This window comes from Anoplopoma fimbria, chromosome 19 (genome assembly GCF_027596085.1).
Source record: "Anoplopoma fimbria isolate UVic2021 breed Golden Eagle Sablefish chromosome 19, Afim_UVic_2022, whole genome shotgun sequence".
Classification (NCBI taxonomy): Eukaryota; Metazoa; Chordata; class Actinopteri; order Perciformes; family Anoplopomatidae; genus Anoplopoma; species Anoplopoma fimbria.
In genome coordinates, this window is record NC_072467.1 from 4512953 (window position 1) to 4528537 (window position 15585).

Sequence of the window (15585 nt, forward strand, 5' to 3'; positions counted from 1 at the left end):
AGTATTTTCTATTTGTTGTACTGCTGTCTACATGCTCTTCTTTGTGGGTGTAATGATGCAATTTTACAAAAAATGAATGAAGCTTCCTTATCTTATATACTTTACATGTCAATATATTACCTATAAGCATACTGCACATAAGATACACTATCATTCACCTTATTTGAATATGTACAGGATGGGTGATTGTTTTACCAAAAGACTTGGTCCTGGACATCCCCCTTTGTAGTGGTATGTGACCTCTCTCAATGCCTGGGTGAAGACCTCCATGTAGAGTCATCCCTTGTCTCTCAAACAGTGACTGCAGCACATAAAACAGAGAATTTAATATGTTATGAACCACAGTTTTGATGCCTTTAATCTCATTACTTAATCTTTTCATGAGGAACTTTATTCGAGCAATGTACAAATAAGACTTTAAAGCTTCAATAAAACTCATAAACTGTATACAGAAAACCAACAACAACGTAGCACAAAGCATTTGTGTATATATGTGTGTAGTTGCGCATAGTGCAGTGTGTTACACATCCAATTGAGTTTGTAAGTATGCCAACATAGTGGCATATGCTGTCTGCCAGTGTGCTGTATGTAGGTGCACTCACACTGATCTCTGCTGGTGTTATTCTCCTGCTGGTAGGCCTTTGTTTGACAGTAGCTGCTCTGTAATCTGCCTCCGAGGGCTGAGAACGCAAGATAGACTCCTGGGATGCCAACATCTCATCTAGTCTCTCTGTTGAGAAGGAAATGAGCCAGAACTAAATAGTGAGGCGTAAGAACGTGAAACATTGTGTCGTCCTATCTGACATTGCTAAAACAGTTGGGAATACAAATTGTGATTAAAAAGGCATCTCCAAAATGTAGCTATACACTAAAATGTTAAGGCATCCATGGTATCGTCCAAAATCTGAATACAAGTTCACTGTGTTTACTTGATGACCACTAGGGGGTGAGCACTACAATTTGAAAGGGACAGAGAAACAAAGGTGGAGAAAGAGAGTCCACATATTTCAAGTGTTCTGCTCTTCGGCTCTAAATCAACACTGCTTAAATTAATGCAGCAGTCATAAATTATCTTTATTATGTTCAGAGAGGTGTCAAATCCTTGCCTAAGACTCACCTCCTCTTCTCCTCCGAGCAGAAGCTTGGTGGGAAAAAGATAGCGTCAGCAAAGGAGGGGAAATGACAAGAACAAGCAAACAGAAGAATTGACTACTCTAAAAGTTAGGAGACACACCAAGTTTTGCATGCCAGCTATCTGGCACTCACCCAGTTCTTCCAGCTCAGCTGTCATGGACTTAGAGCGCAGTGTAAGGGTGGTGCTGGGAGCTCTCTTGGGAGGTGGGGGAGCTGTGGAAAAAAGGCATGGTGTTGAGGATGAAGTTGAGGAGGATGAAGACCCTTTGGATTTGCGGCTCAGTGCCCTCCTGGCATCCCCCAGACGGCCAGCCCATCCTGTCTTCACTGCTTTCATCTGGTGCAATTCAGACGAACTGGACGGCCCGCACTTAGCCAGGACCTTGTTCAGGCTTCGGGTTGAGCCTGACTTCTTCATGTTTAGCTCTCAGTTGGTCCAACGGCTTGTAAATATTTCAGTCTGTCTCCAAGACTTTCAGTTTTCTAGTCTTTGTGCGGCAATAATTCGTCTCTGTTGAGGAGCCCAGAGGCAGTGAATGTACAGCTCAGTCCAGTCTGTACCATCCCTAGCTTTTTGAATCCTCCCATTACACACATTCCAAAATAATTTGTCTGCCACAATAGGCAGAATGAGTAAAATGAGTGTGGAATGGAGAGGGAGAAGGTGTTCCATCTTACTTTTAATATGCTGCCTGTCTGGAATTTAGCAAGAGTGTATCAGAAAGAAGTACGCTGACACACCGGCTTACACACACATGCATATCCTCCCACATGCGGGACCACATGCAGATACACAGAGAAAAACTCCCTGAGGGAGGACATGATGAAATGTGCGCTCACAGACGAAGAGATGACAGCAAATTCAACAGCTAAGGAAAATGATGCGGTGCAGATTTCATATCCCAAAGCCCATCGGAGCCTCCCTATGCTACTACACACACAAGGCCACTGGGCTCTTATCGTCCCACTCAAAGCGGTAAAACACATCTAGCAAATATCAGCTACAAATGCAACGATAGACTTACAGGTTTAAATAAAAGGCTTTAAATTAAGTTACAATAAACACTGTTAATAACCAAATGCAAGATAAGGGGGTCATGTATATAAGCATGTTCAGTCTGCAGTAACGACGTAATGCCATGCAGTCAGACACAGATCATAAAGCCACATACAGCAGCAGTCTCTACATGCTATAACAAACCCAGGTTTCCTAACAAATACTCCACAATACAAGTAGATCAGCTCACTCTATCCGAGATCGACCAGCTGCCACTCAATGCACTACTGTAGAGCGATAGATCTCTAAATCCCACGGGTGCCCCAGTGCCTTACTAGAGCCTAACTATCCTGCTGTCGGCAGCAGCTGCAGATCTAGTGTACGAACACCGTCCTGGGTACAGTCCATATCAAACATCTTCCTTTCCTCACCAGTCTGCACATTCTGGTACAGTAGCACGGAGCAGAGGAGATGGAGGAGGACGGAGGAAGAGAGAGGAACAGAGTCAGAGGGAGAGAGAGGTGCTTTTGCTGTAATGTAATGCTTAATTCAAACATGCAGTGTAGTCACCATGGCAACGGTGGCAGTAGTGAGGCCTGGCATGGTGGAGAGGATGTCTTTTTTTATGTGTGTTGGCCTGCAAGTCTCTGTGTGTGAGTGCATGTCAGAGCATGTGTCTGTGCATTTCTGCAAAGGAGTAGCACAATATGCAGAGTAATCCAGACGGAGGAGTGTTCAACACAGCTTAGGATGTAAAAAACAATTACATTTTGGAGAAGTTTGACACAGAAGAGAAGAATCGTGTTTTTAGCTCTGAAACACTGAACACGCACCATCTTGTGTAAAGCTGTTTGCAGTGTCTGAATCTGTCTGTCCATCTTTTCTCTGATTTACGATAAAGGAATCTTACCAGCCATTGTCTTTTAAGTCTTACAGCTTACACACAAGCAGAGATAAGCAAAGACAATGACTTGGGAACAAAAAAACACCAAAACAAATGGACATGAACCACTAAGTTACAGGCCAATTACCCCTACATATTTATATAGTAGAACAAATCCCCTGCAATGTTCACAAATGCCTTAATATAAAAATTGCAAGTAAAAAATCAATTGCGTTAAAGGAATATATAGACATTTTGCTTTTGTGCTGATAGTAAGATGAGAAGACCGATTGTTCTCTCATTTAATTTAGCATACAAAGACTGAAAACAAGGGGACACAGCAAGCCTGGCTCTGTCCAAAGATAACAAAATCTGTCTAACAGCATAAAGCCCATTAATTAATACATTCTTGTCTGTTTAATCAATACAAAAAACAAAATGCTAATTTCTTGGTGAGAACCAATAACTGAGAGTGGAGACCCAGAGTCGCCGCTGTTTGGCTGCCAACTTCTTAGAGCCACAAAATAGTGTGGCACATAATTCTTCATAAATTGGCAAAGTGCAAATTTTACTCTTTTGATGTTCTATGGATTAAAAAAATTAGATATAACATGTAGATAATTGAGCTTTAGCGGTGCTGGTAGGCTAACTGTTTCCAGTCTTTGTGCTAAGCTAAACTAACCAGATGCTGGCAGCGGCTTCATATTAGAAAGACCGAAAGAGAGCGGCATTTTATCCTCTCAATTTAGCATAGTCCCCAAAATGCAAAACCTAAAGCCTTAAGAAATTATACAACTGAGTCAATCCACAAAGGAAGACCGGGACAGTTCAAAGCTCCAAAAAAAGGTACTCCGTGGACCTTCAGTTAAGATGCTTTTAAGAGACAAGCACAAGGAAAGAAACAGTACAAAATATATAAAGACTACAGGGGTGGGAGAGAGAGAGAGAGAGGAAGCTAGAGAGAGAAAGAGAGAGAAAAAGAGAGAGAGCTAGAGAGAGAGAGAGAGAGAGAGAGGAGACGGCGATTAAGAGATACCACAAGGCACTGAGTAGCAGAATTTAGTTAATACAATGAAAGTAGGTCAAACCCATTTTTCACAGTCTGTATCTCAATAATCTAAAAGGAGGTGCACAAACAACTCCAGCACACACACACACACACACACACACACACACACACACACACACACACACACACACACACACACACACACACACACACACACACACACACACACACACAGACGCACACACAGAGTACACAGTCCTGAGGTCATAGTGCCAGAACTGTGTGGGAGCTGAGTAATGGCGAGCTTTGGTTGACATGGAAACCACATGAATTAACAGCAGAGAAACGTGGTAAAAATCACCTTGACAACAGAAAACACACATATCTTCCTCTACTTACATGTCTCCATTACAGTTAAAAAATTCATGATAAAATAACTGAGACATCCTTTGAGAAATTACGTGTAATGCTCAAATCCCTTAAAGCACCCAACCAAGACTTTAAAAAAGACATTACTATATAATAAGCTAAAATATTGTTAATACTAATTGATATGCTTAATAATAGTTACAAAAAGCCTATATGTGAAATAACACGTGATTTTACATAATAGAGGGTCATGTCTTTTTGTGACAGTTCAGATTACATTATAGATATAACATTTACTACAGTTGAAATGTTAAATTGAATTTAACACAGAGGAGCTTATCCTGTGGTGTTTACCTTTCTTGCGAACGACTTCCTCAGACTCAGGTTTGCGTGTCACAGACACCACCTTCATCAGCAGCCTGTTGCCCCCCTGCCGGATCAAGGACACCACCTGCTTATGGCCCACCTTTACTACATTTACCCCGTTTACCTAAGAGAACACAAACAAAGACAGAATAAGATATGTCGACATACAGTAAGTGCAACCCTTTTACAATTCTGCAAACATTAAAGCACTATAATGACCAAATTCTGGTAAATTGAGTTGGAATACTTGACTTGACTTACTTGAGTAGCATGATCAAACTCTCAAATCATTTTAGCAAATCATGTCTATTCTTCATCAAGCAAGGTCACAGCGACCTTTGTAAGATCACATTGACCGCACGGAGGGACAAAACGAAAACGTAATTTCGTCGGCCAAAGCCGTCGCCGGCAAGGAGGCATAAAAAGGAAGCTTTATGTAGCTTCTCATACTAGCTGCATATATTCACAAATTTCTACAAACCCTCTTTAAAGGTGCAGGAAGAACTATGTATCAAATCAACCATAGAACTGTACAGAATGCTGATATTGTCAGGTTTTCTGTTCAAGGCCATCAACAGTCTGTTCACTAAAGTAATACAGCAGATGCACATGAAGAAGAAGCAAGTGAAGTGTCTTTCATTACCTCGATGAGGAAGTCTCCTGTCCGCAGACCAGCTCGCCAGGCCACTCCCTCCACGTCCACAGACTCCAGGTACTGAAGGGCAGGGAACGCTGGGGTGGGGGTGAACTCCTCGATTGGCGTCTCGGCTGAGATGAAGCACAGAGAGAAAACCCGCCCAGAACAGTTTAGAGAAATCTAAAGCTTCCTTTTATTCCTTTTTGCTTTTCTAGTAAATAAGATTGGCAATGACCACAACAAGATCACAAACAGAAAATGCATTAGATGCTGCAAACTAAATCTGCTCCATTTTATTTATTTCCTTGGAGGCAATGATACATTTGTCAAAACATCCCTTTTAGCATTATTAAAATGATTTAATGAAGCCACATGCCTTGCTTTTAGTTCTATTCCTTAACTAAAGATCTCTATAATAGGCAGGGATACTAGTTAGTGTACTGCTGCTGCCTGCTGCACCTAAACGATAGTATTGATACATACAGGTGCATACAATCACATGCTCACACACTTGCATACCTGCATGAATGTCTCAATAAAATAGACACAAACACAGTGCACAAGCACACTTTGTTAAGCGAGTGCGGTGTGCCACCACAAACTCCATTTAATCTTGGAACAAATCCAACTAAACCACTGACACATGAGAGTTCTCATAGGACCACTAAGTGAACTGCAGTGTGTGTTTGTGTATGTGTGAGTGTGTGTTTAAGGGTACTAGGGAGTAAAAGACAGAGTGAGTAAAAGAGAGCAGGGTGAGCCAAGATCCATGGTAGTGAGTGATGGAGCTGTAAAGCAAACTCAGACTCCCGGCAAGGTGCCTGAGAGGGGTTGCCATGGTGACCAGCGTGAACAGGGAACTGGCACGTGCATGAGTAAAAATGAAATTGTGGTGATGGAGATGAGTAGAGAGGTGATATCAGTTCAAATGCGGGAGGTATGAAAGCGATGGCGTAGAAATATTTAAAGAGGATAAAGGACGAGAAGGATATGAAGGAGGTGGAGGAGAGTGGAGAGGACCAAAAACAAGGACAGACTGAGTAAAGATGAGAGAGATAAGAGAGGAGGGGAGAGAGGAGTATGTCTCTACTAAAGCTGAACGCCATGTGTGGGGAACAGATGGGACAGCTAGCCGACAGCTCAGCCAAGGATGACGCCACCAAAGGGGCTACACACGCTCTCACACACACACACACACACACACACACACACACACACACACACACACACACACACACACACACACACACACACACACACACACAAGTTGAGTGTTGACTGAAGCTGGTGATGTTGTTGACTCACACAGTAACAATAAAGACTGCACTCAGTGACTCAGATCAACAAACTATTTCTCGCATCAAAACTCTCAAGTTGAAAACAGCTCGGTAGTGAATGTGAATCTTTGGGCAGTGTGTGTGTGTGTGTGTGTGTGTGTGTGTGTGTGTGTGTGTGTGTGTGTGTGTGTGTGTGTGTGTGTGTGTGTGTGGGGGGGGGTCTCACCCTTTGCTCCCCGCAGGACAAAACCAAATCCTTCATTTTCTTTCTTCTGTAAAACAGCATTCTTCTCCTCTATGATATAGTCACTGTAGAGGAGAGAGCAGAGGGAGAGCAGGTATGAATCCAACACCATCCTCACACACACAAAGAGAGAGGGGGTGAGAGGGAGGGTAGCAGAGTAAAGAGGGTGGGTCGGGGTTGATGACAAGTGGGCGGAGATAGAGGCACACACACACACACACACACACACACACACACACACACACACACACACACACACACACACACACACACACACACACACACACACACACACACACACACACACACACACACACACACACACACACACACCTGTACATCCTTTCCTATTCTATTATCCAATTAAGTTAAAAGCCAAGCAAGCAACCACAGCTCAGAATTACCAGGGTGTTGTACTAGTATTTTGAGAGAGAGAAAGAGCCACAAACAAACAGATAGAGGGAGAGAGAATGAACAGTCGAGAGAGAGAGAGAGAGAGAGTCCTCTTGATTGAAATATCTTTGGGATAAAACCTCAGAGAGAATCAATCTTCTGGTTGATCCCTCAGATGAGACTGCAGCTTCAGAGGGTGTGGAGGGCTTCTACTAAAAATCTGACAGAGATGGCTGAGATGCAATATTATCCCCTGATTAATGACAGAGGGAATAGGAGGCAAAAGTAAGTGAGCACTTCATCACTGCCTGATTTCCCTGAGTGTTGAGGGCTGGAGGCTGTTAGATGGCGTTAACCTGGGCTCTGCTCTGCACAAACTTAAATGTATTTATTCAAGTCACTCGCCTGCGTCCAAGTCCTGTGAGCCAAAACCAAAGCCGAGTTAGTAGAGCAGTCTTAGCAGCAAAGTTATTATCAGGATGGTGTCTGGATTTGTGTGCAAACAATATTCATCACGAAGGCGGCATATTTTCCAGTCTTTTCACACCACACTTTAACTCAGGGGCCTGCTGGCAGTGTACAGCCTGAACACCTTGATAAAAGCAAGGAGTTTTGCAGTATTTTGTGAATTTCAGCAGAATCAGTCATCCTACCTCACAGCTGAGGCAGATGTAGAGGGCTAGTGTTCAAGTTGCAACTCAGTAGGCGGCTGCAGTCTCCATTAGCTTAGTTACACTCCACTCTCTCACACTTACCAAGGGAACACAGAGCTCCTGCTTCTGGAGCCAGGAGATCCGTAACAAACTTTTCTGCAGAAGGGAGGTCAAAGGTTTGGATTCATAAAAACCTATTCATCCGCTTTTGCACCAAGTATTATGCAGAGAAAACTGTGTTGGTTAAGCATCACTGAGATGCTTTGTTTCAGTCCAAACCTTTTTATCCACTATGCTTTCATCTCTGCTCTATGCCCGAAATGCCGCATTAATGCAATACGCTCACTGTCCTTCTTCAGAATCTCTATCCGCCTACGTTATTCAATAAAAAATCTCTGATGTAAGACCCAGAATTTAAAACAGTAAATGTTTTCTCAAAATAAACTTGTCCTTTGACATTAGTGGTTCTATAATATTCAATGCTCTGGAAAGTCAGAAATTGACAACATTGTGAATTTCCATAGTTCTCAACTAAACTGTATTTGGTTGAAGGTACTTCCTGCAATTCCAAAATAAAAATATTCAAGTACCACGCTATCACAGGCGAGTGTGACTGTGGTAATGCTAATTCTACAAACCTGGAGCCCTGGTTACAGAGATGACATTTAATCCAACTAAAACCTAGAATGCAAGAACTTGACATTTTATAAAAGGCTAAGAAAGTGGGTGGAAACAATGTTCACTCAGAATAGCGCTGCGTCTCAAACTGACACACTGTGGCATTAAAGCCGAAATTTGCATCATAACAAAATCACAGATAGCTTGCTCCTCCACTCTCAGATAACAAATCTGATTTAGAAGAGAGGTTGAACTGACACTCTCTACAGAACAAATGCCTGCCTGAGACAGGGAGGGCAAAAAGAAAAAAAGAGTAAAAAGCATTAAACAGGTTGAAAAGGAAAATCCTGGCAGCAAATCATATACATATGAATCAAAGAATCATCGATGTGCCCACATGCATGCATGCAGAGATCATGTTATGCATTTGTGTGCATAGTGCATATTCATGCAAAAACAAATAGTTAAACAGGGTTATGTAATACAATCTAATATGTACTTTACAATAAGAACTGAGTGCACTAACAGCCTTGCGCCTCTAGATGGCAGCAGCTCCGTAGCACTTCAACAGCTTCTCACATGGACACCATTACTCTTGTTCAGGTAAGGAAGCACTCTGTGATCATATGACCAATACAGTTTGTGCGGTCCAGTTTACACTTATACACATGGCCTGCATATTGCAACAGCATGCTAGCTCAAGGAAAGAGGCTGTACCTGTATGATGTGAAGTTGTCGTAGGATCCCACAGTGTAGTGTCTGAACAATCTCTTAGTGCGGTCCTCCCGGGTCTCTGCAAAACAGATTAAAAACCTTTTTCATTTAAAACTGATATATGTTTTTATACCTGGTTGAACAGTTACTTAACAAGTCAGTTACTCATCAGGTTATCTTTTTGTATGCAACCTGCTTTTAATAATATGTAAAGAAGTTTCAAGAGGTTATATTAAAACAGTGAAAAAAAGAAAACTCCTGGCTTTGCTCTACCCATAAGATGGTGAATATTAGTACCATGCAATTTTGACAAACATATAGTTTTTGATTAACTGATTTAATATCAGAGACACTATTGCAATTACCCATACATCATCCAAGGCTTAAATCCGTAGTGCACTATCTTGAATGCAAGGTCTGCCACATTTACCAGTGTGTGGTGTTCTCGCAGCATTTGTCACAGAATTGGGTTAAGGATCTGAATCGCAGTAATGCACTTCTTAAAATTGATTTTTCTCAGTTTTTTCTTTTGTTAAGATTCAGTTCTGCTAGTGATTTATTAAAAATCCTTAATAATCCCGAAATGTTAAGGTCTGTTTTCCCCACAGCTCTTTGCATGTGACTATAAAAATGTCTTCAAAAATCTAATTCAGTTAGTTCAGGAAGAAATTAAGCTACCACAGAGAAGTAATTATCATTAACATGCTTCATTTATCATAACCTACCAGAGTATAATTGTTCCATGGTACATTTTTGAATTTGAAACACTAAAATAATTGCATAATTCTTCCATTAAAGTCTTTCTTTCAAAGCAGGCAAATTAACTAGAATGGAAACGGTGTTGAGCTCAATTAAAGTGTGTGTGTTTGTGTGTGTGCATGTGGTTTCTGTCAACATGTGGGTGGATTTATCCTATGGGAGTACTGATAGAGATCGATGCCCTCTCCCATTCCCAATAATACACACTGCACCCCCACTAAACAGCAATCTGCTGACTACACACCCCGACAACCTTTCAGGCCGCACAGAAACTCTTAATTGGGCAAAGCTGTGAGAGCGAGGGGCGTCCCGTTGGTGATGTGAGAAACATGGCATGAAGCCACGAGTCAGGCTTGTAACCTTGGTCACATGTCCCCGCTGCTTCTCTGTTTCCTGTCACTTTTGCTGTATGCTATCTAATAAAGGCAATTCATCAAGCTGTTTGACATATCATGCTTATGTGGAGAAAGACAGAGCCATGTAAGGAGTGAGAAGGGAAAGAGATCAAAGTAAGTGAGCAGACTTGAAGTGGCTGGTATCCTCAGATCCACTTTAACCTGTCCATCTGACTGTGTGTGTGACTGACAGACTGTCAGCTGAGAGCAACTTGAAGCTCTGATGACGGCATCCAATGACACTTGGTGACACATCGGGAGGGCAAAAACAATAAAAAGCCTGAACCATCATCCTCTCTCACCTGCCTTCTCATTTTCTTTATCTGCCGTTTCTATTATACTCTTGTTTACTTGTGCTGTGTTCTTCATTCTCCGAGAGCACTGCTGTGTGAATCTCAATCTCTCTGATTCTTGCACATTCATTTGTTTCAGCAGGATTGCAATTGTGTAGCTTTCGTCTTCCCTCACTCCCTGTTTCACCCACAGGAAGGAGGCTGTTTTAATGAAAGCGGCCCACATTATGAAACTATGCTCCGTCCATAACAAGGTCCATCTCTTCCCAGAGCATGAACCATAGTAAATTGGTATATGAGTCACCTTCATGGTCACTGGCTGAGATGATGTGTCATGTGTTTTACTGGTGGTTTAGTTGAAAGGAAAATTCTCCCTCAAAAACATTTTTATGGAAGAGAAACAAAAATGTTGGTGATCCAATTGCCCTGTCTGGAGGTATTTTGTAGGTGGTGTATTTTGTGGATTATCAGCCAAAGACATTTGAAAATTAGTTTGAAAGCTATTTGCCATTGAGTGTTAACATTAAGTTTTGGGTTCAGTATTTCAGTAGGATTAGATAGATATTTTTTTATTTTCGTGTCATGCACAAAAACGTGCCCAACCCTCATGGGTTTACAAGACACCAACAGTACAGCTGCAGTGGATCCACATCTCATCAGGTCACATTTGATTACAAAATGACATGTTGCTTCACCGCTCCATCTTAAATAAAACATTCTGCCTTCTCTCCCAGGCCTGGCAAATCAAAACTGCTACAAAGAAGGTTCCTTTCCTAAAACACAACTCAAGTTTTTCATAATCATCCAGCCAAAAAAAATCAACATAAATGGAAGGCATTTTACTGAAGAGGACATCCCTTATGTCCGCGTAAACAGAACAGTAAAACAAAAAGTGCACCTCATTTTCAATTTCCCCGAGCTCACACAACAAACAGGTTCTGTCCTCCTCTGGAGTGGAATGGAACCTACCGGTCTCTAGGGCTAATGGTAATGTTCCTGAGCGTAACTGTGCACATAGGGATCTTTGTCTTTTGTTTAAATTATACTTAACATAAAGTTCTGAATTATAGTTGTTCTTTATGAGACAATAAGTTCGTAACTTTGGTTTACACCATATGTCAACTGACCATTTTTCTTTATGCATAAGAAACAGTTTGGTCCTAATATCCTGAATATTACAAAGTAACCTGTTCTGAAAAATGAAAGAACAGGGTTATGTAATACAATCTAATTGTATGTAATCCTACATCAGTAGGAGAAACATTTGATTCATTCTAAAATAATAATTTTGCTGCAGTGATCCATAATGCAGGGAGGAAATTCAGCTTGAAAAAGCTAAAGAGACACCAGTTCCTCTAATAGCAGCATTTGCATTCAAGGAGCGCGTCTTATATTTTCTATACTGAAACTTCTCTCGATGTCTTGCTATTACTATGCTATCAGTTACTGTTCTCTCCACCCACACAAACAATCCACAATTGAATGCAAATAATTCATGTCTGTTGTCTGAGGGTGTACAAAAGTAATTCTGTGAAATACATGTCAGAACGAATCACAGCATTTACCCCAGTGGATGAGGGTTTTGTTGAGAACACAGGAGCAGAGGGCATCTTCCTTTTGGCCCCCAATTCCCTAGACTGGGTTTATAGGTGTGTTGGTAAACGGCCGAGTTAATGATAGCTGCCACCAAGATGACTTAGACAATTGTACATAGACAAGAAATGTTCAAAATCACGAACTAAAATAGAAGTGGAAAAGGCAGGTTGAGGGAAAGTGGATGAATGAAAATAAACGTAATTTCCTCACAAAAACAACATCGACAAATTTCAGATTGATCAAGAGTGTGTGATCATTAAAGAAAGATGAGTGGGGGGTTTTGTGAGGTTATCAGAGAAGGTAATGTGGAAAAGAGGTGAGAGCAGGTTGGTATTTTGTCTGGCTTAGAAGGTTACGCTACGTCGGCTCTTGGGCGGAAAGACGTGGCCTTTTGTTAGCCCTGGTTGTCAAAGTGAGGAAGAGAGGAAAGAAGAGGCTGATATTTGGGGTGAAAGTTGTGGATGAGTCAGCAATTGTCTTCTCCTGGACATTTAGAGTCCTTTACAGCTCTCATTCAGCTTAAGCACACACATTCTCATTCAGCTTCACACATCATCAAAAAGCCCTTGCTTCAAAAAAGGACAAAAATAAAAAAAATTGAAAGTACCCAGTGTGTGTGTGTGTGTGTGTGTGTGTGTGTGTGTGTGTGTGTGTGTGCACACCATGTGGTACCAGATGCAGTCTAAGAGTGTGAAATGCAGCTCATTCATCACAGTTGTCATTTATTTTGTACAGCCCAAGAGCATCTAAAGGCAGGGCCCTGATGGCACAGATAACCTAAACTCCACTTCCATCTATCACACACACACACTCACGTTCGCTCGCTCGCACACACCCACGCACGCACGCACGCACGCATGCACACACACACATAGTGTACGAGAGGCATGACAAAAGGCGTCCACTGTAAGTAAAGGCTGTTGCTTGAATTAATGTACATTAGGAAGGTTTATTACTATAGTTTTTAATATTTTGGTTTGCTTCGTAGTACAGAACGCCATGGTTTAGCACCAGATGGCCCAAAACAAGGGGAAGCATCTTCCAATCTGCACCAGAGCTGCAACATCTGGGCTGTCAGAGGGTCAGAGAAGCGCAATGAGGTTCGAACAAAAACAATCATAAACTCTTTGTTATACAGTCATGTTAAAACAAAGCACATAAAAGGATAACCACCATTTTCTCGAGTGAGTGACAAATGTGGCAGTTTGTTGGCTTCAGTAATACTGTTGCTGTTTGGGGACATTATTGATGTCCAGATTAAACATTTCAGTCAGTTTTTTATTCTCGTTCAAACCACTCACACAATATATCATAATACATACATTAGCAAAATATATATAACATTTTTTATAGGGAATGTTAGCTGCATAGTATTTCGTAAACACACAGAGGGAGAAAGCAGCATGAAGGATGAATGCCTGTGAGGGCACATTAGGAGGTGGCCTCAGAATGTGGTTTAATAAGATATGTGGAGATAATCTCATTTTCATTAAACTGTTGATGACACTTCTAATGACATATACACAGATGGTGGTAATGGTGTCCTTATGAAAGCAGTGCCTGGCACATAAAATGCCAAAAAAATTAAAAAAAATCCGAATTCCCCCACCATCTCTTTCACAGACTGATATGAGTCAGCAGCATTCACCTCAACACCCAAGCTCATTGAAGCTTTTACATTTTCTGTTCGAAACTTATGGCGCTTAGTTAGGCTTTTATGGGAGAAATTCTCTCTTGCAAAAGAGGTGATACATTTCACATTTCGGATGAAGACATATGCAGTTTATATGAAAAAAAAAGACTATAGGATGAAAGAGGGGAAAACACTTACTAAGGCATTGAGGCTTTACAGACACTTGTGTTGAGCATTCAAGGCTTGATTAATGCACTAAGGGGCACCTGCTGGTCAAAATAACTCACTGACTCAGTTCAGCTTCTTTGTGATCAAGTTGTTGACACTGTTGCACCGATAATAAATAACCGAAATAAAACCAGTGCTGGAGATTTGAGTAAAAGGTTCAAACGCTTTTGTCCTTGGGGAGAATAAGATGTTTTAAATTCTGTTATTGCACTGTAGAGGGACAATATATGTCTACAAACAGCCTGTAATGACTATTTAGGACAACAGATTTTACCAATAGCATTTAATTTTTTATTAACTACCAGAGATGAACGCTCTTGGCGCAAACGTTTTTGCGTTAGGAGCTATAATTCATCCATAAAAATGTGAGGATAAGCTGTTAGTCTGTTCTCGCTGGTGATAGCTGTGAAAACAGTGTGTTATAGTAGAGACGAAGGCATATTTAGCACATAATGCTGTAATGCTGTAAAATTGCAGCTCTTTCTGTAACTGTTTAACAAGCTGCTTCTCTGAGTGTTCTGCTGTGAACGTCCCTGTTTTAATTCACAGAGCTTCTCGATTCTGGACAAATTGTAACACCTTCACTGTCCTTGTCTGAAGGACGTAAGAGCTACATCACTCACAGACAGATGCACTGAAAAACAAACCAACACAGGGGCACACACGCACTGACTGAGCCCTGCTGAATGAGAATTAACCTATGCTGTTTAACCACTGATAAGAGCTGCAGACAAGCATGCACACACACACACACACACACACACACACACACACACACACACACACACACACACACACACACACACACACACACACAAACAGGCACACTTATCAAGGGAGCCTCATTGACTTTTTAATTCTTTCCTTCCACAACCCCACTCATCCCTCCTTTCCTTTTCTCCTTCTCTCGTTCTGCACCCTCGTTCATGTTGTGTTGTAGGAAACTCTGAGGGTTCCCCACACCTTGAATACTAAAACACGATAAATGAATCAGAACAATGCTGCACTCTCTAGTGTAACAACTTCTCAAGAGCCACACAGCCTGTGAGGAGATGCTTGTGGCAAAATAAAAAATAAAGACACACTCATACTCTCTTTCTTTCTCTTTTGTGCTGTCAAACAATGTGCCTGTCGTTCCACAGATTCAACAGGGAGGTTTTGGACCGTGCAGGTGGATGCAAAACTAACCCGCTTCAACACAGCACAGAAGACAAAGCAATGTCTTCTTTTTCTTTTACCTCTTCATCTTCCTGTGTCTTTTTCTTGATTATCTGTTCCTCTATCAAAAGATTCTTGAATAAGACAATGAAAGAAAGATGAACTTTTTTTTTTCCATTCCTGGATGAAATTAGTCATGCTCACAAAAGGAAAGTGTGATAGAGAGGAC

The 15585-nt window shown here is 41.4% G+C and overlaps 1 protein-coding gene across 1 annotated transcript in view; it reads right to left on the reverse strand.

Moving 5' to 3' along the window:
- The window catches only part of shank3a (SH3 and multiple ankyrin repeat domains 3a), a 137963-nt gene that overhangs the window by 10556 nt on the left and 111822 nt on the right, over window positions 1-15585 (reverse strand). Inside the window, 8 exon segments of the mRNA XM_054619772.1 lie at window positions 196-301; window positions 603-730; window positions 1118-1141; window positions 1267-1347; window positions 4747-4882; window positions 5402-5526; window positions 6899-6981; window positions 9298-9373. Of these exon segments, the coding sequence (XP_054475747.1) occupies window positions 196-301; window positions 603-730; window positions 1118-1141; window positions 1267-1347; window positions 4747-4882; window positions 5402-5526; window positions 6899-6981; window positions 9298-9373 (759 nt within the window).